The sequence below is a fragment of the Manis javanica genome, chromosome 1, assembly GCF_040802235.1.
Source record: "Manis javanica isolate MJ-LG chromosome 1, MJ_LKY, whole genome shotgun sequence".
Lineage (NCBI taxonomy): Eukaryota > Metazoa > Chordata > Mammalia > Pholidota > Manidae > Manis > Manis javanica.
In genome coordinates this window covers 95990900-96018594 of record NC_133156.1, presented here as the reverse complement: position 1 = coordinate 96018594, position 27695 = coordinate 95990900, and the positions used below count along the sequence as shown (strand labels likewise).

General features: G+C 46.7%; 1 protein-coding gene across 7 annotated transcripts in view; it reads right to left on the bottom strand.

Moving 5' to 3' along the window:
- Positions 1–243: 243 nt before the first annotated feature.
- ZNF366 (zinc finger protein 366) overlaps positions 244–27695 on the bottom strand; it is a 313644-nt gene continuing 286192 nt past the window's right edge. For all 7 annotated transcript variants that reach the window (XM_037026116.2, XM_037026119.2, XM_037026117.2 and 4 more), the window contains 4 exons: positions 19998–21343; positions 16699–16890; positions 7332–7506; positions 244–4353 (listed from right to left, as the gene is read on the bottom strand). In XM_037026116.2, coding sequence (XP_036882011.2) covers positions 3821–4353; positions 7332–7506; positions 16699–16890; positions 19998–21343 — 2246 coding nt within the window. In that variant the 3' untranslated portion in view covers positions 244–3820. The remainder of the gene's footprint in view (positions 4354–7331; positions 7507–16698; positions 16891–19997; positions 21344–27695) is intronic.

Here is a 27695-nt window from a genome sequence, read left to right as displayed (position 1 = left end):
ACTAATTTTTCTAAATAGGAAAGAAGAAGAGAAACAAAGAAGATGTCACCTGTCCGCAGATGTGCTGAGACTCATGAATCCATCTGAAGCCTTGAGGGAGGGGAAGTCCAACAACATCCTTGTCTTTCTGGGACTGAGGCCCCGACCAAAGGGAACTGCCCTGGCAGAGGGCGTGAGGGCGAGGGAGACATTAACAATGATTTCTTTGCAGAACTTCAGGTATTTGCAAATAATTAACTCAGCTTTTTCATCATGTCTTTATTTGCTTAAATTAACAAAATATAGGTTACGTACTATTTTCAGGTAAACTGCTTTTTCACTAAAGCCAAAAAGCTGTCTTCACAACTTGGGTTGCTACACATGTGGAGTTTTAGTTTTTAAATAGCACACCAGAATTCTGTACAAAACCAACATTTGGTATAATGTTGTCCAAATATGTGAAGGATTTTAAATGTTAGCTCTGTTACATTTTGTTCCAGCAAAGCAAAGATCATGACTCAAAACATGATGTTAATATTTTATTAAATGCCTTCAGGGCTTAATAAATACAGTACGCACACTGGGCTTTCTCATGCAACTACTCATATACAAATATGCCAGTTACCCTTGCGGGGCTAGGGAAGGTCAGCCTCAGTCTAATGGCCAGTGGGGAGTTGAATTGTTAAAAAGAGAGGATGAAAGGAGAATGGGAAGGCAGCCAGAGGAGTAATCATAGGTCTGAATAAAAGGGATAGAAGAAAACTATGCCACTTGGCTGGTCGGTTGGCTGTTTCGAAGTGCCAGCGGTCAAAAGCCTGGAAAGCATTTGGTGGTGACCTATTTTGCGAGTGCCACAGTGAGATGAGTGTCATGCTGCCCTGGCTTCTGGCGCACTGGTGACCTTGGATGGTCTCCTTCCTTAATTCTGAGGACAGCCCCATGGGCTCTCCTCCAGGCTTGCATTCTGGTTAGTCAGCTCACTCAGTAAGGTTGGCCAACCCTTCTCTTAGCTCTGCACTGATGCACAGGGTGTCCCTATAGTGTATCTCCCAAACTGGGATGCTTTTGAGAGGTAAGGTGGCGCTATTAGTAATTACCCTGGGAAAACAGGCATAACCAGGGTTGTGCGGGGCAAACCAGGATGTCGGTCATGCAACAATATACATAACCAAGATTTTAGCCGTGGGTCTTAGAAGGTCAGTGGATATTAACCATCAGGTTAGATCTAATTAAGTTTCTCTTACCCAGTCAAGAACTAAAAACAGGTTTTAGAATACATCCCATAACAGTTTTTTGTTACTTTTCCTAGACCTTTTTTCCTCCCTCCACATGAAATTTTACTTGGAAGGCTAACATATAAAACAGAGAAAACTGTGCTGCTATGAGTAAAGTGGGCCAGAGGGCTGAGTTTCTCTTCTCCCTTAGCAGCTCTGAAGGGGCCTGTGGGGGACTTCTTGCTACTCAGTACAAGACTTGGAAACCACCATTCTAGACCATACTCTCTCCATCTCAACATTAACTTGTTCCTCAAACATTCCTACACTATTCACTGGGGTTGGAAAGACTAGAGCTTGCTCTTCTAGATTTCCTAGCTCCTACTCCAGCTAGGCATCCCCAGAGCAAACTGGAAACCTGCAGCCCTTCAGTAGGTCCTCAACACATGGCCGCAGAAAGAATGAATGTGCAGCGGGACCCTCAGAGCTGGAGGCTAACAGACTGCTCTGCTAGCCTACAGGGTGATTTCATCAGAGGCACTGCTGAGCCATCTTATTAATGAACGGAAGGCAAGCTGCCCCTTTGAGGACCTGGGACAGGTTCTTGGCCCACAGCTATGCTGATGACCACAGACACGCGCTCGTCCCTTCGCCATCCCTTTTGCAGGTGCTCTGACTTCAGGACACGGGGGACAGCAGGAAACCCAAGCAGCCGTTCTTGGCCCACAGCTATGCTGATGACCACAGACATGCACTCGTCCCTTCGCCATCCCTTTTGCAGGTGCTCTGACTTCAGGACACGGGGGACAGCAGGAAACCCAAGCAGCCTTGGCACTTTGTGGTGGTGGTGAGGTTCAAGGAAATCACGTTAGGCAGGGTGGCAGGAGAAACGCTGCAGGGATCAACAAAGCACGCGGGTGAATGAGAACGAGATGAGGCTCCTGGGGGAGCACTGCAGCCAAGAGAAAAAGTCAGCATCCAGCAGTCAGGGTTGGCCAGCTCTTCTAAACAAGTGCACTGTGAACTTCAGGAGAAGAAGCAAAATAATAAACAGTACCTAGCTCTACAAATAAGAGTAGAAACTACCAAACAAGAGGCAGTGTTTACATAAACACAGACACAGTACCAGAGGGTCACTGCTTACAGTCAGCCACACGTGTGCCACATTCTGTCCCTGCTGTCTGACGTGGCGCCCACACTAAGCAAAGCCTACCTGCTGGGCTCAGCCCTCATTCTAGTCAGTGTCACTCATCAGAATCATGATTCAAGCATCTAGGAAGACATCAGAGTCACTGTAGTCTAGCCATGTGTTTTTAAACATATTAGGTGACCATAAACATCACAGGCATTGTCTTCTAGTACAAAAAGTGTGTGTTTATACAGAGTGTGTGTGTGTGTGTGTATATATATGTGTGTGTGTGTCCCCTCATGAGGCTCTTATAGAGCAGGTTAAGAAAGCCTACATCAGCAGTATGATTTTGGGGTCTTCTGTTCTCCATCCTAATCAGTCTGAAACCCCTGGGGAGTCCTGGCACCCACTCTTTTAGCTTTGCCAGCTTTTCTCAGCCCTGGCCACACATACGGACCATCTGGGGCAGCTGGAAAACACCAGTGCTTGTACCCTACTCTAGACCAGTTAAGTCAGAGTCTCAGGGAGTGAGGACCCAACACTGGTATTTTTAAAAATGTTCCCCCAGATGATTCTAATGTGTAGGCAGCACTGAGAACAGCCCAGAATCTCCCTCACTAGTGATTAGCTGGTGGCTATTCTAAGACTCCAATTAAGTCCAAGCTTTGATTTCAGGGAGAACTCTCCCCACTCTCCCAGCTCCAGCACCGAAGAGAACCCACTGCTCACAGGGTGACAACTCTTCCTGCATGAGGCCCCAGAGCAAGGTCTCCAGAAGGGAGCCTGCTCAGGACACAAGAGCTTAGCCTGAAGACACTGAGCACCGGCCGGCCACCTGGAAACACGCTCCAAGGGCTGCCTCTCGTGAAGGTCACTGAAGCAGAACAGGAATCTAAGTATTGCTGTGTTTTCAAAATTATCCATATTCTCTTGAAATTTTATCTTATATCTGCAGCAACTGCTCGAGAACATCCGCTTCAAATAACTCACCCTCCTTTGTTAATTCTGGTGTTTCTGATTACTTAATAAAGGTGATTTTTATATATACAACTCATATTTTCATTTATCTGGAAAAATACTATACTTTCACACATTCCACTAAATAGTTGTTACTAAGGTAACATGTCAAGCACCATACTTTTGCAACTAGAAAAAGATTTACCATGTATTACATATTAGTCAAAGGGGAATAGAATTTCTAAAAGCACCTCAGCATCAGCTTACAATTAGCTGTCTCGAAGAATATGTACAGATTATTCTGGAGGTACATAAAATAACACTGAAGGAGACACTGCACATGTGTTAAAAACCAAGGGCCCAAGAAATAACCTGAGAAGTATTTACATTTCTGAAGACAGTCCCTGCTCATTAAGTCTGAGCCATTTGTACAGATCTGAGCCATTTGTTCGTCAGTCTGCAGTAAATGACAGCTCAGGCAGAAAGCTGTATTTCAACTGCCTAGCTCTCATTTTCCAAATGCAATTTTAAAACCATCCACTTAGATACCTAAAAGCACTGCTTGTTTTTCCATTTTCCTCTCCAGTAATTCTTTCAAACTCTCATCTCTGTGCTTGAAGTACAAGTCCTCAGAGCAGGGGGTGGGCCGCCGGGTGCTCTGCAGAGCCCTGAGGCCAAGACACTGGTCTCTGCAGGCAAACTCTCTCTGCAGGCCGCCCTCTGGCCCACGGCTGTCCTTGCTCTGTTCCTGGCGGCCCCCTTTCGGCAGGTCCTCCTCTTCGCCACAGGCTGCCCCCGGGACCCTGGGGGCCCTCTTGGGCTGGCTGGAGAGATCCTGGGGTGCGCACAGTGGCCTGCCCTGGGGGCCCTGGCCCGGGCTGTCCCGCTCCATCTCATAGCAGTTGTCCTCGTCCTCCTCTTCGTGGCAGGAGCTGCCCCTGGCGCTCTCCCCGTCCGACTGGAAGGCCGGCGCCTTCGCCCCGCGCTTCTGGGAAAGGTCAAAGGGCTCCTCCTGTTCCAGACTCCGCAGGGCCCCGGCCGTCTGCACCAGGGCAGTTCTACCTCTTCCAAACCCTGCGAGAGCAAAGCAGCGTTCAGGCTCCAGGAAAAACCGTGAGAAAGGGCCTCTGGGTGGTACCCAGCGCTGTTTTGTGTCGTTTGATTTAACATTTTCAAAACAGGTAATTCCCATCAAGGCTGTGGTGTGACCGACCTCTTCACAGGCCGCGTTTACGTGGGCATAACCCCTCAAGGTGAATTTGGCAACACGCACCAAAAGCTTAAAATAAGCATAGCTCTGACTTAGCTATTACACTACGGAAAGTGCAACTATGAAAACAGCCAGGCAGATGCACAAAAATGTATGTGTACGAATGCTCATCACCACTTCTTTTTTCAATAGTAAAAGTGTGAAAACAATTTAGTGGTTTGTAAAGAAATAATAGTACAGGTATATAATAAATTGTGTATAGAAGATATAGAGCTACTAATGATTATACTAATGATTCCCTGTGTATTTTAAGTAAAAAACATATATATTTATTATATCTATTCATAGCATAGACCCAGTTTTTCTATCATCTCTTTCATCTGTCTAGAAGGATGTATGTCAGAACTCAAAAATGAAGTGATTTTGACATTTTTCTTTTCACTTCTATTATATTCCTTATTTCATTATTTTCAGCGAGCATATATTTTACCATAAAGTAAAACAATTTTAGAAAGTATTTTCACCTTGAAAAACCAAAAATATTCCATTTGGATCCAAGTAGGCCACCCATAACCAGGCCCTCTAAGCATAGCTAGAGTAGGGAGCACACATAGGGGATATCCCAGGAGCCCCAGAGCTCCTGTGTCCAAACCCAAGTGTCCCTGCTCCCAGGCACAGCGATCCAGAGGTCTCCTTTGGGTTTCATCTGAGGTCTCTGCAGGGATGGATGTCCAGCCATTAACAGACACATGGTAGAGCTCCACCTGGCTTGATTTTGAAGGCCTCTGCCCATATGAGCCAATAGCTAGGCCCCGAGGAACAGGTGGGGACCACTAAGGGAGAGAATAGGAGAGAGAGGCCTGGGGGCGCTGCAGGAGAGCCAGGCCTCTGGGGTGGAGGCACACAAAGGAAGCTGATGTCCAACTTTGCCCACTTGATGATCCTGCCAGGCAATGACGGTGTCTATAGCCTTAATCTTATCGGGGCAGGAACGGTCTTTTTAATCTGGGTCATGATTTTTGAGCCATTTCAAAAACTAGAGTGAAAATATGCTAACACCTTTTGCAGATGAAAACATTTGAACTGTTGCAAGTCTGTTAAAAACCTCCAAAGCCCTCTCTGATATATTGTGATGCTCTTTATTTTTCCAAAAGAATGATAGAATAACTAGGTGCCTTTTAGGGTTTGAGCATCCATCCATACAGGGTGGGTTGTGGTGACCAGATTAGGCTCTCTGATGGAGGACTGTCTGATCACTGCCTTGTATGTTTCTAGCCCCAGTGACTGAGCAAACATCACCTATTCTGGAAATATCCACGCCTAGCTTGGGAAGTGGCTCAGACAACTGAGAATGCAAAGAATAACCCAGGAGAAAAGGAGTCTCAGGGGAAAAAAAATTGCTTCTTTTTATAACCAGAGTTTTTTCAGGGCATTTGTGCAAACTCCAGACCTGTTTTACGATGACCACCATTCCTCGTCACCTAGGAGTTACTGCAAACTCAATGGATGTTGTGAAAAATCTGAAAGTGACAATCATTCTGTTTCATGCTGTGTGTGTATGTGTATATCTTATTTGTGAATATGTGTGCCTATTTGTCCACCTCTTTTGTAAAGGGGTGGGAGGAGCAGAAACATAAATCACCCTGTGTTATTGCCTAGTGCAGGGAGCCTGGCTTGATTCAGAAATTCTTGAGTCGGCACTCCAGGTCAGCCTTCATACTTGCTGTATGACCTTGAGCAGATAACAGAACACCTCTAGGCACTGGTCTTCTCTTATATACATTGAGATAACAAGTCTACTTTGTGGAAGTATGGTGATGAGCAGCAATGTCTCTGAAGTGCTTAGCCTGAAGTGCTTAGCCCTGCGCTCAGATCATACTGATGTCAGACGTCAGCAGCCAGTCGGCATGGTTTTGTCAGGTTACATATATGCATGTCTTCTCTGCCCACCCACACACCTCCCACGGAGCAAAGATGGTCTCATCCCCCTGGAACGCTGCAGCACGTGGCAAGCTGCCCTGGAAGAGGTGCATTACTGCCTGGTTATCAAAGGACCGCTCCATCAGAAGCAACCTGCTGATTTCAGTAGATCTGGAAAATAAACTCTCCTACTAAGGGCCCTGGAACTGAGAAGGTGAGAGAGGTAAGAACTGTTCATCAGTTCACTTAGGACAGTGGGGAAGATAGAAACCCCTGCTCTGCCTATGGTCCCATCAGCCCTACAAAGCAGGAAAATGGTTCACAGATGTACCTGGTGGTGAGCAGGTAAACGAGACCAAGCTTGCTCCAGACACACTTCTGTTGACAGCAGAGCTTTGCAGACTTGTTTTTTACAAAGGAAAGAAAAATTTCATGCCTGTCCCTGACAGTGCAACACTTTGCATACAGTAAGGGCTTTAGGTTCAGGAAGGTCTGTGTCTAGATCCTGGCTCTGCCACTTTTCGGTTGAGCAACTTTGGGCAAATTAATATCTCAAAGTTTCAGTTCCCCCATCTGTAAAACAGGGATAATAGAAGTTCTGCCAGCCTGGAGTTGCTGTAAAGATTAAAGGAGGCGAGGCACCTGTTGCTGTGTCCAGAGCAAAGAACCACTAATGGGACTGACCGGCATCATTATGATGTTTGCATTTACTCTCTATAGTTCACTTGTACTTACTACCTTCAATATTAGCACTATATTTGTTATAATAACATTGTAAACCTGCTCCTGCTACTTTTCTGTGGTCTTAAACATAACACTCCCTTTTTCAACATTAAGAGCAACTCCTCCAAAGTGAAGACCCCTAAAACAAGTTGTGCTCCCTGGTCTCAGCAGCTTAGGAGCGCCCTGGAGGAGCAATTACCTTGAGAATGGAGGCCCCGCTCCATGACCCCGTGCTTGACTTTCATGTGGCGAGTCAGGTTCCCCTTCAGGGTGAATTTGCTGGGGCAGTAGAGGCACCTGAAGGGCTTGCTGTCGGAGTGTAGGTGCATGTGGCCCATTAGGTTGTGCATCCGGTTGAATTCCTTCCCACACAGCTGTTGGGAACAGTGACCAGGAGAACACAGGTTATTCATGGACAGGAGGCCCAGCCCAGGTGAACCCCCATCCAGGCCTGTGTGAGCACGGACATGCTGCTACTTTGAATCTTGGCATTTTAAGTTGCTGCCAAGGAAAATGACCCATAGAAGTCAGGAAGGGGCTGGACTCTGACCCAGAGCGGGGTGAGTAGGGATGGATTCATGAGATGTTGTTCTTGTTCTACAGGGATCTTAAAACTCAAAGCAAATATTGCAAAGCCATTAGAGTTTCTTTTGAATGCAACCTTCTGAAAAGGAGGAAAGCTGATCTGAAAAGTAATTGCTCAAAGTGTGCTTTCCTTTAATAATTAGGATATGATGACTTACTTCAACTTTATGGAACATTCCAAATATGGAAAGCACTGTCCTCAGTCTGCCATGGAATATCTCATGTAATTCCCACATCAGCCTTATGAGATGACCCCACTGAGGAATGATGGCCCCTGGCCCAGGCACAGAGACAGGGGGTGCTGGGGCTGGGCTCATGGACTCAGGCCATCGGACACCAGAGGACATGCAGTCCACCCCCATACCATCCAGTGTCCCTACCCCAACATAACATTTCTGTTAGGCGATATCAGGCAATGCTTTTATAATTTTTTTAAATGAAATAGTCACCACGATAAGTGTGGTTACCAATTGTCACCATGCAAAGAAACTACAATGATTATTGACTATCTTCCTTATGTTGTACTTTTCATCCCTGTGACTTACTTATAATGGGAAGTTTGTTCCTCCTTACTCTCTTTACCGACTTTGCTATGCCCTCGACCTGCCTCCCCTATGGCAACCCCTAGTTTGTTCTCTGTGTTTCTGAGTCTATTTCTGATGTTCTAATTTGCTAATTATTGAAATGGATTTCAAAGTTAGAAAGAACAAAGGCCCATCTAAAGGAAGGAGTGCGTCTTTCCTCTAGGTAGAGAATGCTGGAAATATCTCATGTGTACAAAAAGTAAACATGTTCCATTTACTTCTTGGTCATTTCTGCTTCCATCAAAGAGCAAATGTGTGATGGACCACGACAGTGGCTCTCCACTTTAGTTTGGAGGAGCAGAATTGCCATTTCCATGGGAATGTATGCAGACTCCGGAAGTGTGAAACAGAAGCAGCTGCCCTGGGCAGCTTTCCTTTCTTTGCTTGTCCCCAGGCCTTTGAGCGCAGGGTTTGGGATGCCAGCCTCTCCTTGGTAGTGCTGGGGGGAATGCAAAGAAGGGCTTGTGTTTGTGCTTGGGCCAGAGTGCTAATGGAGGAACGTTTTTCACTCCCCAACTACAGGGGCCCCTGGTGTGAGGACAGGGATAAGGAGTGAGAGATGCCATGGAGAGAGGACTTGGGGTTTAGGATCCCAAGGCTAGTTTTCCTTTCTCACTGAGAAATAGTGTCAGGGCCAGTGTTGGGGATTCTGGACTGAATTTTTATTAATGAAGGCAATGTTTTCTTCAGATGGCTATGGAGTTGAGTTGAGCTGGCCTTGGAAGAATGGGTAGACTTAACAAGTAGTGATCTTAAGACGTCAGCCTAAAAGAATGCTGGGTGGTACGAGGAAGCCTGTCTTGGATGACAAGTTTGTCACAGATAGTCATGCATGGATAATGAATGGGTCGTTCTGTATATTCAAATGATTCATACCTGGCGGTTTTAAGTACTTTTTTCCCCTTTTCCCTTCTTTACTAGCAAAAATGAATTCAGCATACTGGTGTCCACGCTCAGTATTCAGAGCACCCACACACCACACTTATTGGGAAAGCTGAGCCGAGAAGGGAAAGACTGAGAGAGTTAGTCTAATGTCAGTGTCCTCAGGAGAAGTCCTACATGTAGGATGGTACCTTTTTTTAAAAAATTCTCAATAGAGGCAACTTATTAAGAGGCATCAGCCTGTGGCTCAGTTTTGTACATGTCTGGAAGTTCTGGTAGGATTCTATTTATTAGCTTAGTTTATCCAGTTATCCATTCTGGATAAGGGGAAAAATGTTTTGAATCTAGAGATTCTACATTAGGTATTTTCAGTCATGGATCATTTCAGGAAAAGCATATTCATTTAGTCTGTGGATGGCTCCTGGTTATTTGGAGTGATACTGTAGCAGAAGATGTGGAAACAGTAAAAGCCATGGTGGCTAAACACAAGACGTGTAGCGGAGATGGGACCTGATGGCTGGAAGATCAATCAGGTTACTGCACTAGTCCAAGCCTGGATGGGCCTCAGGGTCCTATAACCCAGAGAGGATTAAAGGAAGAAATTATGCCTCTGTGGTTGGCTCTGAAGATGTGGCAGATTCCACATCTTAGTTATTATATTGTTGAGGTATTAGAACCTGGACTGGTCTGAAAGGTTTTCTAAAGGAGATGGAATTTTAGCCTAATCTTGAAGAATGAGTAGAGTGCCCTCTGTTTTGTCTTGACACAGAATAAAGTCTCTTCATTAAATATTTTCAGACACTTCATTCAATCTGAAACTATGAGCAGGTAGTTGTCATGGCTGTGAAAATGATCAGCTGCATGTCGCTGCCACAGCTGCAACACTGGGGTCAGAGCAGATCCTACAATTCACCTGCCCCAAGGTCCCACCTCCCCTCTGCCCACCTCCACCACGACACACACAGGTGTGCACACATCACAACGGCTCCTGCTGAGTATTTCCCAGATTCCTCCTCAGCCTTAGACAAGCCACCCTTTATGATCCTTCATCATACCTCAGTGTGTGGTTTTCTGACTCAGTTCATTCACTACTGAACATGCCAGGACATTTAGTGGTATATGGGGACATTAGGTTATTCAAATGATAGTGTCCCCTAAAGTCAAGGCCTAGGACCTTAGGGAAGGTCCACTGTGGTTAGCTGTATTACCTGATGTGTGACTGGTACAGGAGACTGATTTTTGTGCTTTTGGTAAAATTTAATTTTTATACACCAGAGTTTTACACACCAAAATTTAATTTTTATACACCAGAGTTATCATACACTAGGTCTATGGTAGCCTATTGGGCCAGCCAGTGCAGAGCTTTCCCAGGGCCAGTAGAGGTGTATCAACTCTGAAAGATGTGTGGGGCCTAAATGTAGCCCAGATCATCTTCAGAAATGCAAGGGCTACTTTCCTTTTCTTTGTGGCCAACTTCAGCATCAAGCACAGTATCAGTACTACACACATAGTAACACTGTAGTTATCTAAGTGTTTGGTAGGGGGATAAACAAACAAGTCAGGAAAATATCACTACCCCATGCAAAAATTCTAAAAAAAGCAGCCATCACCAACTCTCTCCCTTTCCACAGCTGCAGTGTGTATAACCCTATACGTACTAGTTTGTAAACCAAAATTCTCAGTGTTGAAGGATAGAGACAACTACTCAGGACCTGAGGTGTTTGGACACTGCTGACATCTCGGTGGTGGGCACCCTTGGCTTCTGCCTCTCAGCCTCTGGCCCTTCCGTGAAGCCCTCTGGTCCTTATCCAGAACACCTGGCCTCTTCATCTTTCTCAGAAGACTGTCCTCACATGACAGCACATAAGTTTATGGAGATATTCTGTGTCTGTGACATTCAGAGAGAGGCCTCTGGGTCACCATTAGGAAAGAGAAGCCTGAGAAAGAGCCTTGGGGCAATTAAAGATGGTGCCCTTGGGTGGGGTTTGAGATGTGAGCTCCAAGCCAACTAGTTGCAGTGCCTGCGGGGAGTCAAACTGGGGAGAAGAGGAAGGGTGGGAGGGAGCACCTAGTTTCTTCCGGGAAAAGCAGCCGCCTATGCCAAGGTCCCTTTAATCACAAGACAAGGCTAGGAGCCTATCCAAGTCAAGACCTGCAGAATCACCCCCTGCCAAGACCTGCAGAGATGAACACAGGGCAGGTGTGGGCGGAGAAAGCCGCTGGAGTGGTGAGGACTCCGATTGCATCTTGCAGGCGGTCATCTCAACCACTCTGCCACTCCTGAGCTTTCAGTTGCTCTAATGAGAGGTATTAGTGTATGTCTGACATTAAATCCCAGCTTTTCTATTGATACTCACTTTTATACCTCCTTTTTAAGAGGGAGATGGACCTTAACACTTACTAGAAAACAGGAACAAATGTTTTGAGCTTTCCTTTAACAGTGGGTTACATGGCAGAGCAGAAAGGTGACAGGGAGACCCCAGAGGAATAGAAACTTGGCTCCTTCCTCTCTTCTGTAAAATGTCAGTGATGATCATAGTTCCCTATGAAGGTAGTTGTAGGGATCAAATGAGATATTTCAAGGGTTTGGCAAACAGTAAGAGCTCAATAAATATTAGCTCTTATTACTATCATTATCATCTCCATAGTAGACTCCTTAACATTCCAGAAACAGAAAGATCTGAAGATGAGGGTGGTGTCATATTAAACCAAAGTATTTGGAGGGAATATTAAAGGAAATTCCAAGTGAGGAACCTTTGAGTAAATACCTACCAGGTTACTTGAGGCAAATAGAAATGGAAGCAGTTGGGCCTGACCCAGCACTGGGAAATGTGGATGGAAAAACATGATTCATCCTGGACTGCAGGCTTTGAGAGGCCCATTATCTGGCTCCCTGATCCTCAGCCAGCCCTTTGAACTGCTGGAAGATACCCTGTTTGCCCATCTTCATAGGAGTTCTAAATTCTGGCCTCCTGGTGCCCCTTCCCTCCGTGGTCCAGGGCCTGGAGGCACCTCAGGCAACTTCCTGTGAAGCCCAGTGATGATGCTGACAGCCAGAGCCGCTGAGAAGTCAGATGCCTGCAGAGACAGGGTAACGGCAGCGGGCAGCCACTGGGCTTGAGCCAGAGGGCCATAAAGCCAAGAAGAGGCATGCTACTTCATGCCAACCAGCCTGATCTGAGCCTGAGGACCGAGATGCACCAGGAAGCCTGTGTTTTCCTATTCTGAGAGGAAAGGTCAAAGGCTGCAGGCTGCAGCCAAGGAGAATGGCCCTGTTAAACTGCCCTTCCCTTGCATTCTCCTCTCTCTGCTCTTCTAATAAGAAGGGTGTTCCTTTCCTCAAAGGGAGAGAGAGGGAGGGAGGGAGAGAGAGACTGTAAACTGTCCAAAAGGACCGTGAGAAAACAGGAAGCTTTGAAAAGTACAAGAGAAAGCAAGATGAAATCTATTTGCAGGCGGGCCCCTGGGGACATGTGAGGCATTGTTAAGCAGGCAGTTCATACAGCTATATCCTTCCTTCTGCTAAGGAGGGCTTTGCTGCCAAAAGGCTGCTATCTGGTCACTGCCTTAACCCACTCAGTGCCAACCTGAGAGCCCTGATCCCAAGCACTGGGCCCCTAAAAGCTCCCCTGGTTTCTCCCATATGGGGCATTCAAGAGCTGGAGGGGAAAATGGAGCCAGTTTGGCAGTGGTGGTGGAACCCTTTGCAAGGAGACCTTGTCCTCTTCTATCAGCTCTGCCCTGGGCCTTCAGACCTCTGCTTCAGATCAGTCTGCAGACGACCTGGTGATTCATACCTTAGGCAGCTCCCGGCTTCACCCATCTCAAAGGAGAATTTGTCCCGGAAATTCTGGATGGCTGCTTTTCCTGGACAGGTTTCCCCAAGACAGCAGCTGGTTCTTTTCTATTATGGAGTGTGGCTGCTACAAGGATAGCATCCAAATCAACCCCTGTGTGCTTACGCAGAATCTGGGAAGCATATTTCTGAAACATGGCTTAAGTCTACAGGCACAGGTCTCTGGAGAAACTCCAGCTGGCTCCAAGAAGCAAGCAGTCCAGAGGTTGAGCCAATAGCAAAAGAACCCAGAAGGGCAATAATTTTTTAATAATAATAATAAGAAAAAAAAAAAAGAAACAGCATGGAAACCTTTCCTCTCCTCCAATTTTCCATCCTATTGTTAATGCTTAAGCCCACAGTGCACATTGCTGCTTACTGGGGACAGCTGTTTCCACTGAGCATGGGGCCTGAGAGAACCAGTTCATGTTGCAATAGGGGGAGGTATTTATGCCAGGAAGGATTTTGAGTGAAGAGAATCCCAAGAAATTAGAGTCTGTTGTTTAAAGTATGTCTTTTTTGTAAGTTTTTGGGTAAGGAAGACTGAGCTAGCTCTTGGGGATAGCTGGAACAAGGCCTGCTTCTTTTTTCCAGCCATGGCAATCATGTGAAAGGGATCACTCTTCCCTGTTGCCAACATAAAGCTTGGGTCTAGTTGTCTGGGCCTGTTCTCCAACATCACCGTGCAGCCAGCCAGCCACTCTTCTCTGATGGCTATGAATTAGACAGCAATGAGAAAATGGCCTTCCATTCCTCTCCCAACTCCCAGACCCCTGGCAACCTCTACCCAGGGCCAGTTCCAAGATTCCAGCAACAGAGATGGGAAGCGAAATTCCCAGGACACCATGTCAAGGTGTCCCTCCCACAGTGGGATCTGGAGCTAGTTTACAAACACACAGAGCCCCATTATGTAATCTGTAAATTCAGACATGCTCTGAAACTTTTGAAATGAAGAAGGGTGAGGGCCCAAACAGGACATCAAGCAGGGTGGCACTTTGCAGGGAGACAGGGACAAAGAGAAGAAGAACCTGGTAGTACACCTCTGGCACTTCCAGGAGACAGAGGGCTCTTCATCAAGGTGATGGACACCCTTACTTGTTTCAGGAATGTCTAAGAATGGAGAAGGGTCACCTATGTTTGACAAAATTACCTTTTAACATCCAATTCTTTTTGTTCTAATTATAGAAACACTCTCCTAGGCAGCCTCCTGACCTACAGTGTGGTCTACTGAGAGAAACTGCCCACCAGCAAGAAGTGGCCTTTGCAGATGACCAGTTGAATTCTTGTACCAGGCCCACTTCCCGTGGAGTATGAACTGTGCATCGGTTCAGAGCTGGCATTTCATGCTACAAGTCTCTCTCTTATGGGGTCCAGTGGTATAAGCAGTCATCCAGAAGCCTAACCCACCCTCAGGGAGAGGTCAAATCAAATTTCTGAATTGTAAAGTTGACTATCAGACACCCTTTGAACCATGTGTGGCACACTATCATTGTGAGGGGAGGGGCCAGTTGTTCATGAAGTGAAGCCTGAGGCACCCCGGAGGGCTGGCTCACCGCACTGCTGGGCCCACACTGCACTGCAGTCTCCCGGGCACTGGGAGCAGGGAGAACCCTGCATTCCTCAGATACCACCTGATCTAAGAAATCCTCCACACTCCTCTGAGGCCCTTGAAGGAGAGAGCAGAAGTGCCTCTGTGCCCCCAAATCACACACAGCCTGCAACCCCTTTTCCCAGATTGGCTCTGCCCCTGACATACCTCTCTGTTTCAAGCATTTTCTTCCTTGGTGATCTGCTACTGCTAGACCTGAATTGACAAGACAGAGGTGGGTTGAGTTGAATTGGTTGGGTTGGACAGGTGTGGATTTTTAGGGACTGCAAACTATGCAATTGCTCCCTTCAGACTAAACTGTCTGTGCTCCGCCACTTGTTGCTAAGTTAGACCATAGAGTTCAGGCTTGAAACCTGAGTATACTTGGCACAAGGAATGAAGAGTGGGAGAGACCTCCTGTCTGTACCTCCATTGCAAGAGACAGTACACTCCTGGCAGGCTGCTCTGCTCAAAGCAAATAGCCCAAGGGGCTCAGGGAATCAGGAAGGAAACCAAGTAAGTGCGTAGAGAGAGAGGGAGGAGGTAGCCTGCGGAGTCCCTAGGCCCACCCAGCCAGGGCAGGCCTCACGGTGGGCTGCTATGCAGCCAGCCACACAAGGCCCCAAGCTCAGAAGTGTCCTGAGCTTGGCATCATGCTCTGCTTTTACTCTGTTGAAATTAATAATGTTTAAATAAGGGGCCCCACATTTTCATTTTGTAGCAGGCCCTGTGATTAACATAGCCTGATCTGCATTCAGCTTCCTTCCCCTTCAGCTTCAATGACTCAAGATGGACATAAATTGACTTTGAAACCACTGGAAACTTGAAGGAAAGGAGGGGAAACACAAGCGGGTGGCAGGAAAGGGGCTGGAGGGAGAAGCCTCCTCCCCACCTCCGGAGAATGCCCACACAGGTCTAGGGAAGCTCTGGCTCTTGACCCCTTTCACCCCGTCCAGGACTGGCCAGCACAGGAAAGAAGTCAGCTTCACAGGGGTTCCTTCAAGTGGTGGGACATGCCGCAGAGGGATGAAAGCAGGAGACCCCTGGGAGCCAGAGAATCTAATCTGGAGCCTATCAGACATGTGGTAACAGAGAAGGAAAACTTGCATTTCAAACAGAAAGGTCCTCAGGGTGTCTGAGCACACTGATTCCCCTCCTCCCAGCCAGCCCTCTCCACGTGACCCGTGACTTTGACGTGTTGGAGATGATACTTGCTGGTACATTCCTTGAATTAAACTACCCAATCTTGAGCAAAATTTCTTTTCATCTGAGAAGTGGGGAAGGGAAACAATGTGGGGAGGGTGTAGGGAAGAGGGGCAACAGTGTGGGAAGCGTGAGCATTTCTCAGTAATACCAGTCAGTGCCTGGGCTTGACAAATCTCCAACTCACATATGATCTCAGCTGATAAAATAAATACCCAACCAAGTTGCTCCAACACAGAGATTTTAACGAACATACTTGACCCCCATGCTCCACGGTACAGGCATGAACAGGAAACACTTCAGGTGACTGTGCTCACAATTACTCCTCGGCCCAGACAAGCATTTCGGAGGCTGGGAAGGCTGGCTTTGGAATCTCTTTCACACTCCAGGGGAGATCTGCCTTCAAATTACACTGCTCAGCCCAAGGGTCAGGAGGACAGGAGAGGAAAAGGGAGGGAGGCGGAATTGGAAGCTTCTCTGATGCCTTTCTGTGCTCTACTCATTGGCTTGAAGAGGAAGAGGACTACACTCGGTTGCTCCTTTCTAGAATAGGAGCTCTGCATATCACTGACATCGTTTAACAACCTCATTCCCCAAATGGGCCTTCCACCCTCAGCTCTCCCCTTACTGGCTGCCTCCACCCACTGTGCACTGATCCCACCATGGGACAAACAGGTCAGATTCCTCAGGGACCAGCGGAGGGCTGGTGTGAGCACAGGTGTGGTGGAAAGAAGGAGAGGGCGGAAGATGGGTCTGGGGTTGGCCATGGACCTACTCTGAGCCTCTCTGATGAAACAGAGTAGAAAGTTCCCTGTGGACTCTTCTGCCAGCATTTGCACAACCCTCTGAGACCTCCCCTCCCTCGTTCCTACCAGGGCCCACTGCCCACCTTGCATCTGAAAGGCTTCACGTCAGAGTGGACGATCATGTGTGCCTTGAGGGTCTGTTTCTGCACAAAACTCTTATAGCAGAGGTGACACTGGTAGGCACGGATATTGGTGTGGATCAGCACGTGTCTCTTCATGTTGGCCAACAGAGTGAACTCCCGCCCGCAAATCCCACATTTGTGCTCCTTCACGCCCTGGAGAAAGGCAAGGTTCAAAAAAATCACAGTTAACAGGTAACATGCTTTCATGAGGATCACATGGATCCACAAAGAGTTTGGTGGCAGATGTTGAACTCCAAATGTTAAATTTGTTCAATTGCTATTTTCTTGAAAAGTATTGATTATATAATCTCTTCTTTTTTCTGAAACCATTAACTAGCCTGACTATTAAAGGAAAAGAAAGCTATTGCTGTCGTTGTTCCTGCTGCTGCTGTGGTTAAGTCTACAGTTACAGTTCTGGGGATTAATCGGATTTTGGGAAGAGCACTGTGGAATGATATGCAAAATGAGTCTATAATCTGGCTTTCACAATAATGAAAAAATAAAACCTCCTAGACTGATAAGATCATTTCCTGTATGACAACCAATATTCTCCTGAGTTCTCATTAATAGACTTGAAAGTCCCAGAAGAACGACTCATATCCACACTTCAATAAATTACAATTTGATAATCATCTCCTGAGATGGTCCCCTGGGTTCTCACAGGTCACAGTGACCCCTGTGTGATGTGGCTAGGGAGCCTCCTCTAAGTCCTACAGAGGAATTTGGCAGAGGATAGCTTTCTGAATTAGAGAACAGGACAGAAGGTCCTTGCTGTCTGTGAAAAAGTATATACATTGATGTCCTCAATCGAAGGCATTTCCAGAGACTCATAGCATGAGCAGAATATTAGCTAATCCTGACTAATGAGTGCTTCCCTGAAAAGGCCTTTGCATCTTGACGCAGAATGACTTTTGGGGAGGAATACTTAGAGAACCATGGCATTAAAACTAAGGTTTTTACACAATTAGAACAAGTTGCTTAGCTAACAACTGTGTCCTATAAAACCTACATTGCCTGGTATCTGTAGTGCCCTAAGGAGGGAGGATTCCAAGTTTAGCTCTGAGTCTCTCTGCCTATATTTCTATTTCTTTAATTTGGTACATGGTAAGAAAGTACCATTCCATTGTGGTGAGCCCATAGCACTAAAGGGTGAGTTCAGTTCTCTGCCCAGGCATTTACCAGCTGTGTAATCTTAGCCAAGTCTTGCCACCTTTCCTGGTGAAGGTTTCCTCATCTTGACATGAAGCAGTGGATCATGAGAATCCAGGGACTCTTTCCAGCTGGAATACTCTCTAGTTGATTGCAGATAAGTGTGGATTTAAGAAGAGATTTAAATTTTAATGCCCTCCTCAGAAGGGGAATTTATTAAATACGTTGCATATTTAAAGTGAGTTTAAAATTATGAAATTAATGAAAATATTTTCTTGGTAGGTTTTTAAAGTTACTTCAACATTTTTTCTTCTCCAGATTGTCTCCATATTTGGCTAATCCAGCTGTCCTGAGACCAAGGATAAGTATCTACGTATCACTGTTTTCAGAATTCTCTAAAGAGAATTCTAGATCCAAAGTAAAATTCACAAGACTCAAGTGAATGGGAGCTAGTCACCATTTGGGAACAAAGGAAGCTGCTGTGTCTCCAGTAGTATCATTGAAAACACAGAAGAGAGGCTGTGGGGTTGTTAGGGTGACCAAGGGAAGGGGCAGAGAAGGGGAAGTCCAGAGCTCAGGTGCTGGAATCAGAGATGCTGGGTCACTTCCCCATGCTTCAGTGTCTTCATCTGAAAATCTGGAGTAATGATGCCTGAAGGTAACTCTTAGTTTGCTGAAGATTCTCAAAGTGAGAAGGAAAGCACCTGGTACATAGCAAGTGTTCAGTCAATACAATTACCTCTCATTGTTTGCTGACACCTTTAACTAAAATGCATTTGGTTCCCTAATTCAGATTAAATATTTCAGGTACCAAGCTACTCTTCCCATTTTGCCTTCAAAATTCTTAACAGAATTTTTGTGTTCTAAAATGCATCTTCAATTCCTTTCTAGACACTTAGAAGATAGAAGCCCCTCAAATCAGCCAAGGTTCCCCTTTGTGGACAAATCTCAGTTTAGGCTCTTTGTTGATGGTTCCTGCACTTGGCAGGAGCCTCCTCCTCTCTGAATGGTATCTACAGGTGCCTTTGTATGCAGAGCCTACAAGGCAGCCACACACTTCCTCCCTGCCGTGGAGCCAGAAAGTGCCCTGTGTTTTGTCCTAACCATAATGGATCCCATTATGATAGAGCAGGAATGTTATCTTGGCTGGGCAAAGTCCTCCACTGACCTTTCAGAATTAAAGAATGTTTTAGAAACTTGGGCTTGCTGGGAGACTCTCTGGCCAAGAAAACCACTTGAGGTCAAGGGTGTGAGGGTAGAGGTCGGAGGGGCAAACTTGGAGCTCGAAGCAGACCCAAGTCAACTTATATGGGTAAGGTTTCAGGGATGCCACTGGGGCCTTGTTTTAGTTCATCCTGAACTACTCCAGGGCTTTGGCTGCAAACTAGGCGAAACTGAGACCCTTGGACCTATATTTCTCCTTGAACCCCTGAGCCCAGGGAAGATAAAACCAAACCAAACAGAGAAAAATGCTTTCTCATTCCTTCTTCAGTACAAACCACAGGGCCCTGCGCCCAGAGAGGTAAGGGCTCTGCTGGGGAAGCCCAGGCCCTGCTGCGTCTAGGCCAGCCTCTGCTCCCCCAGAGCCACCCATGAAGCTGACCTCACAGGTAAGGAACAGTACAACCCCAAAGGGAGCCACTGCTTCAGCGGCAGAAGACCAAGAGCATTCTCTAGAAGGCACTGATCAGTATATCCCAGGCATAGAGCTGATCTTGGGTAAATAGAGCCTGATGCCGAATTCATGCTAGTGCCCTGAAGTTTCCAGACACAGAATCTAGGGACTCTAGGAGGCTAGCCAGCCACAGTACAGGGACCATTGTTTCCTTCAACCTTCTTCACCCTCCCCTCCAAACTACATTACTTATTTCTAGGCCCACCTCAGACTCTAGAAGGCTAAATGGGAAAGGTCTTGATTGCTAATCTCACTCTCCCCCACTTCAAGGTGAGGAAGGATGTGGGGGCTCAGGTAGGGGAGTCCTCTTGCCAGGGTTACATGGCTGCTCCTGTCAAAGGAAGAGAGCAGCGCAGGTGTCTCGGCCCCCGGCCCCTGGGGCCTGCTCCTTTCCCCAAAGGCCCGGTGGTGCTGCTGGCCAGGACCCCCGCAGTACCTTGTGGGTGAGGGAGTGCTGCTTGAGGTGGTGGGGCTGCACGAACTCCATGCCACACTCGGAGCAGATGTAGGGCCGGATGTCCTTGTGCTTCATCATGTGGTTCTGCAGCTGGCTCGGGTACTGGAAGGTCTTGTCGCACTCGGAGCAGTTGTACTGGATGGGGCCCCGGTGCGTGGTGAGGTGCCTCTTCAGCTGGGCCAGCGTGGGGAAGTCGAGGCCACACTCCACACAGATGTTTTCCCGCCCGCTGGCGTGCTTGGCCTCATGGGCCTTGAGCTCGCTGGGGTAGGCAAAACCCCGGCCACACACGTGGCAGTTATGCGGCTTCACCTCACTGTGCTGCATCATGTGGCGCTTCAGGTGGCTGGTCTGCGTGAAGGCCTTGTGGCACACCTGGCATTTGTGGGGCCGCGTGCCCTGGTGGGTCAGCATGTGGGTGTGCAGATGGCTGAGCTGCTTGAAGAGCTTCCCGCAGCGGGTGCACGCATGCGGCTTGATGCCGCTGTGGCCCAGGATGTGGGTCACCAGGTTGTACTTGGAGGTGTAGGACTTCTCACAGGTGGGGCACTGCCAGCGCTTCTGTGCCCCACCCACATCCACGTAGTAGCTGTCGTCGATCTGCACGTTCACATCCACGCGCTCCACCTTCTGCTGCGTCTCCTCGCTCTCCTGTGGCTCCGCCTTGCGCGGCAGCAGCGGCTCAGCCGGGGGCTTGGGCAGGAAGGTGTGCCGGCCGAAGGGGAAGGGGGATGCCGAGGGCATGAAGAAGGGGAACATGAGGCCTGGGGACACTTTGGGGTAGTAGGGGTAGGGCGTGGTCAGGAATGGGGGTGGCGTCGGCTGGGGCCACATGACACTGGGCTTCACGGGCTCTTGCTTGACGGGCCTGCCCCCCAAGTGTTCCAGGGAGCGGTAGAACTGGAAGCCCACGTTGCACAGGTCGATCATCTGTGAGTCATACTTGGGCCGTGGGGGCTGCGGGAACAGCAGGGGGAGGTTCGGCGGGCGGTGGTTTTTGCTCTCCTCAGAGTGGAGGGCAAGAGGGGCTTCTTCTGCAGCGTGGTTATAGGGCATCTTGGTGGGCATGCTCTTCCGTTTCCGAGACCCTCCTCCTTCAAAGACCCCCGGGAATCCGCCTAGGTGTCCTGGAGGAGGTTCATACCGAAATTGGGAAAAAGGCCCCTGGAGAGCTTCTGGGAAGGGGTGTCTTTGGGGAGCTTTCCCTCGGGAAACCACTGGTTGCAGGCACTGGGGAAAGGAGGGGGTCCTCTTCACACCCAGATTGAAAAGCACATCCTCATTTTTGATCATCTTCATTTCCTTCTGCATCTTTGGGAATCTTCCTTTAAAGAGAAAGAAACTTATTGTTTTTTTTTTTTTAAATACTCCCCAAGAGTCTTAGCTAGATGTCAGTACAAATTTATGAAGAGCAGTGCTTATTAAATACTGACCCTCATTTATCCCAGGACTGTTCAAACTATCACTGTTTTTTCCCCTTGCAAACCCAGTTACTAACGTGGAAAGCACTGGCCTCCTCAGGGTGGGACCCTAGCCGGGAGCGGACTGGATTGGGAGGAAACCTGAGAACTCACTGGCCCACGGTCCCCACTGGAGATGAGGGTGTCAAGGCCCAGAGAGAGGAAATGACTGCTCAAGTCCCAGAGCTGCTCAGGGCAGGAGTCAGAACTAGGACGTGTTCTGCTGCAGCTTTGCAGCTGGAGAAGGAACTGCATCTGCTACTGCTGCCTGTAGTGTGTCATTCGGTGTCCTTTCTTCTCTAGGAAAACTGACTCCCCTGCCTCTCCCTGGCTTGTGGCTTTGCTGCTGGAGGAAGGGGATATCCAAGGTCACACAGGAAAACAGACTTCACTGCTTAACTCAGAGCTCAAATTTCCTGAGAATCCACACCAAGCAAAGTGTGTGGCAGGGGCTTATTAAATGGACGAGATCGATGTGATTAGGACAAGGACATAACCTCGTGTTACAGTTCTCTTGGCAGTTTATGCATTCTAATCTTGCACCTGAGGCAACCTCAGGTGAAAACTCCAAAACTGTGAGTTTCAAAAACCACACCTCGCATCTTCCCCTTTACGCAGGTGTCTGGGTAAACGTGGCCTTTGGTGGCTCCTGTGGTGGCTGACACTTCCCTGGCGAGTGAGTTTCTGAGTCCTGGTGACTATGTCAGGTCTGTGGGGTGGGGTCTAAACCAGGGTCTGTGCTCCTTTCAGGTCTCCTTGCCATTTTTCTGCCCTCCTCCCATGGATACTGGCAGAAGAACCAGTGGCTGACTCCACACTGCCAGCAAGGGCCCTTCCTGCTCAAGTCCTCTGAGCTCGAATGGGAGTGGTCCTCTTTGCTCAGCAGAGGCTTTCACAGAGCCAGTAGCCCTGCCCTGGTGTAAGGTCTGGCCTTGGGCCACTGGAGACAGGTCTAGGATAGAGTCCTCGACTAACTCCCGACCCAGGCCCCTGGGAATGGCTACATCCTGAGCAGTGTGGGGTGAGGGTCCCTGGAGTGACAAGGCCAACAGCTTCTAGGGATTTCCTGTAGTCCTTGGTGGGGGAGAAGCAGTTTTTACAAATACCTGGGTGTTCACAAATCACAGTTGTGTCTTTGTGAGAAGTTTGAGAAGTGTAGCACTAAAACAAAAATGGGTCTTTTTGTACTGGATTAGCAATTACACATGGAGATGATCCACCTGAGGAAAAAAAGGATATGTGTCCTTGTAATATGACTATTTGGGCTTCATTTAATATTGTTAAGTGGAATCATCAGAGACCTAAAAAATACTGTCCATTAATCTTTGCTTTGTGTTTTTCTGTGGTGGGAAGACAGCCCTGGCTTATCTTCTTTCCACAGGTTTGGGGCTTAGTAATTAAGAGTGAGAGCTTGTGTGTCCAGCAGAAGGGAGGCTCAGCCCTGTGTCTGCTCCTTCTTCTGCATCTTCCTAAAATTCTAACCAAAATGCTAGGCCTTATACCACAGCTGCCTCGATGATTAGGCACTTGTAGGAGGTGATAAGAGCCGCAAGAGAATGAAAGGGCTGGCTTTAAAAGTCTGGGAGCGGTGGGGGAGGCTATCAGAACAAGGCAAGAGCTGCTGCAGCTATTGAGGGGACCTGGACAGGCCGGAGCTGGCAGAGGCTCCCCGATGGCTTCTCATTTGACTAGATCTCTCTTGGCTGCCGTTCAGCAGGCCCTGATTCTGAGGGCACACACAGTTAGAGAGGGTGTGGCCCTGGTCCAAGAATTTGTTGCAGCTATAAAAACAATTGGCATTCTGACAAAGCGAATGGATCCTACTGAAATAGAGGAGAAAAAATGGCAGCTTCTTTCTCTGGAATTTCATTTGCCACCATTTGTTTTATAACCCCTTTGGAGACGCAATTCTATCCGCAAAAAGGCTGCTCAGACTGGAGAGAGCTCTTCCAGGCTGCAAGTGACTATGGTAAACCACAGCAAAACGCATTCAAGGGCAAACTGGTTCTGTCTGTTTTCTTCTGACTGGGTTTGCAGGGGTACTGATTCCTATTTCACATTGGAGAACTTGATTAGAGATAATGAAAAAGACATTTCAGAACGTGGGTCAGAACTTACTGAGTTTTTGTGTTATTTTCTTTGAAAATGGATGGCTAATGATGTCAGGAATCTTTATTTATACCATGGGTCGTGTCTTTACTGGAAGGCTACTTATTCAGAAATGAATATTATTGTCATTCTGAACCTGACAGGTTTATACACATTATTACTGCTTTTGGTTAAAATTTTGTTTTTGGTTCCAGCATAGTCTGCTAATTGACTCATTTTAATATATTAGGAGTTACATTTCTAATATAACACTAACTTCAAAAGCATATTTATTTTCAGTGTTTGCATTTTCATTTTGTTAGCATTGACCTAACAGAGCAAAGATAATGTTGCTATATTGTTGAAAAGAGATGATGTGTCTTCTTAACATAAATGGCAGAATTATGCCCCCCAATGCAGAAAATTTACATATGTATGTTTAATTTCCTTCCTATTTTAATATGATAAAATTTTTCCCCCAGTTTCTGATTTGTGCATATACACACACCACCCTGAAAATAGTAATCTGCCTGCTCTAGAATAAAATAATTAACTCAGGAGGTTTAAAAAAGTATTTGGATCCATCCATAGACATTTTTCCTGATCTTTAAAACAGCAGGTCCTTTCCATATGAAGATCGCAAGGAACATTGCCAGTCCCTGCAGTCCTTGTCTTCTGAGCATAGGGTGCTAAGGAGGAGCCCTAGGGGGTAAAAGAAAAATACTCAAAATATAAATCCATGTTGGGGGTGCTGTGTGATAAAGGGAAGAGCAGGGAAGGGATGTCTTCCTCAGGAGAAAATTTAACTTGAAATCAGTCAACTTAAAACTCTCAGTGGCCTCTGCAAAAGTATTAATAGACTCCTAGAAAACCTCAATGTGTGCCACCCACGTGCTCCCTTCTATTTCTAAAAATAGAGCCACAGGCATCCATGACAAATGTGGGATTCCTATGTGGGAGCCAAGAGAGGCTTGGGGCCGCAATCGTCTGCTGTGCGAAGGCAGGGCAGCGGGTGGGACAGCCACAGGCCCACCCCGGACAGTAATCTGGGGCTTCTCCCAGAAAACCAGCAGGTTGTAAGACAGTTCCCCAGCAGGACATATAAAACAACATGCAAAAAGAAAGACCTGGAATTGTAAAAGTAGAAGCTTTGGAATAGTTTCGAGCCTTGGTTTGGAGCATCGATTGGAAGCCTGAGATTCTGGTTTGAATTCTGGTTTTGTGTTAGCAGCTGTGGAGAATTAAGCAAATTAATTTGGGGGCTTGATTTTCTCACTCATGAAATGGGGATATCCCCATAGGGTTGTTGGAGAATTAAAATAGAGCATGTATGTGAAAGTGTATTAAACACTAGACACACAGTGCTCTTGAGCAAGAGTAAGAGTGAGAAAGAGTGGACAGGAAAGGACAGCTCAGGTGTGATCAGTGCACTGATGCTCACTGACACGGTCTGTTTTCCAAGCTGAAGCTCTTGGTCACCGCTGACTGGCTGACTGGCGTCTGGGCTTCTGCTTTGCAACTCAAAACCAAGACTTGCCCCCTGCGTTGGGAGTGTCACAGCAGTGAATGTGAGCTGCACTGAAAGAAGCCAGGGGGTAAGATAAGGGTGGATTCATTCATTCAGTATGGAGATCAACCTTCTAGGTTAAGAAAACTCCCCCATCCCTTTCTCCACAGCTCTCCTTCCTATGCTGGAGATAACTTTGAGCTTACATTAATAAAAGATAGCTCTGGGGAGTGAGGACACATGGAATTGGGTGGTCTCATGAGCTCATTCAGCCAGTCTACGGGAAGCTGAAGAATTGCCCCTCATCTAATATCAGAGGCCACCTTCTTAGACACAGGAGGACCTGTGTGTGGAACCCAAAGTTCCAGACCTGGGACCATGCTGGGTCAACACTGGCAAATGGACTCTTGCAATTCCTGCTATACTGTGATGGCAGGAACTGGGTCTGTTTTACTCATGGCTGTTTCCAGACCTCAGCAAGTTGCCTGACGCAAAGTAGATGCTCAATGAACTGCTGTTGGATGAGAGAAGAAATGGAAGGTTCTTCTTTAAAGTCTCCATGTGGAATTTTTAAATACGTAATTTTATCTTATGTTATTTAGACTGCAGGTGACTTTTTGAGACATCCCTAATCAGATCATGAACACTCACAAACTCTCAGGTAGTTATTGTGCCAGAACTCAATGCACACATTGTGTGAGTGCTGTTACCTGCCATCCTCAGTTTCCCAGGGTGCTGCTCCCTGAACTGACCCTTAGATTTGGGGGATGCCCTAAATCCTGGCTTCACTAATGCTAGGGAGCCATCTCCCAAAGGAGGTGTTTGGGAATTTAGTAGTAGCTCATTTTTTGTACTAATGTGGGGTGCCAGGTAGGGGGCTTAGAATCATCATACATTTTCATGGCTATGCTTGCAGAATGTTCACGGTTCCTGGCTCTCTCCCATGTACAGTCAATCACCAAAGCAAATGGTTTGTGGAGGAAAACACTGGATTGATCTTTTAGAGGAAGCTGGGGCTCAGGGTGTCTTCTTTAACAGGTATTATCCATACAAATTAGTTATGAGGAAATGGGGGATGAGCAGATTTTAAAAGCAAAAATAAAATCTCCTCTTTGAACCATATGGACTAATTAGAAAGGCAAGGCCTAACCAAGATGAAACTACATACAGTTTGGGAAAAAATGATATTCTAATAATGCCCTTTAATTGGGAATTTACCTACTGTACCAAAATATAAATATTCCCCAGATAAAATTACTGGTATTTTGTGGTTCTCATTTGATTCGAAGGTCATTCCGGTAAATGCTATTAAAAGAGTCACAGTGAGTCAGCATGCTAGGGGCAGATCTATTTATTTCAACTCCATAGCACTGATTTCTGTTCATCCCGAAATTCATGAAAGAATATTCTCTCATATTCTCTTCATTTCCAGTGTTGTTTACATTTTACTATTGGAGACACTGGCTTCCCTTTTCATTTGAGAAAGTGGCACTTTATGAATGTGCTCTACCCTGGAGCTCTGCTCTCAACAGAGATGGGAGCAGGGAAGAGGGGAGGAGAAGTTTAAGAACAAGGAGCAGTGCAGAGAGAAGTGAAGGGTGGGGAGTTGTGGGAAGGTTACAGGAAAGCAGGATGGGGATATCTGGACTGATGACTAACCTCTCTGGGTGCATACAAAGGGATCTTGTTACAAAGCCTCCTCCAAAGCTGGATTTTATTGGATCACCTGCTTCTTTGTGAATTTGTGGTGACACAAGGAGACTCTGAATCTTAGAATTAAATGTTTTAATGACTCAACATAATTGTCTTAACATTTATGTTGTTGTACTGCTGAATTTCATCTGCAGGTATTGGCAAGTAATAACTGATTCTTGCATTCCTGCGATTGGCAGGAATAGAAGGGTCTCTGTATGCATCTGACAGATAGAGCCACATATTCAAAGGAAATGAATGGTCTGCCCAGGTTAGTGGTACAGCCACGAAGAGGTAACCAGACGCCTGGGAGCCAGATTCCAGGGTACTTTTGGATGCCCTTGTGGCCCCTATTTTATTTATAAGCCCAAATTCCTCCTATTTTGTTATAAAAAGTAATCTGTCATCCCATGGCATGGGCTGAATTCCCTAGGTGGTCAGAAAATATTAATTGGTGATGGGACCTATTCACATGTGAAATAGTCAATTGAACTCACATAATTTATCTTTTTTTTAAGTTCTTAATGACACCCAGATATAATATAGTTAAAGTCAGGTTTAGTTTTCTATTGTTTAAATTGTTCATAGTGAGCATGCACAAATACCATCAAATATATATTTTTTAAGGAGCCCTTATTAAAACAACAACCAGTTCAGCTACTAACTTGCATAAGTTAAACGGATGTGAGTTTCATCTTGGCAAGTGCTTAATGCCTAAGTCTAGTTTCTGGAAAGCAGGAGTGAATTAATAGAATTACTTGAGCACAGGAACAGCTGCCAGGGTGTTGGGATTATCTCTGTCCTTGTGACCCATTTAAAGGAGGGAAATGAACTGGAGATATGACATAGCAATTCTCTTTCCCAACCCTCAGAATTAATGTTTCTCTTGTGGACGGAGCTCCAACTGGAATGTTCGAATTCTTCCCCTAC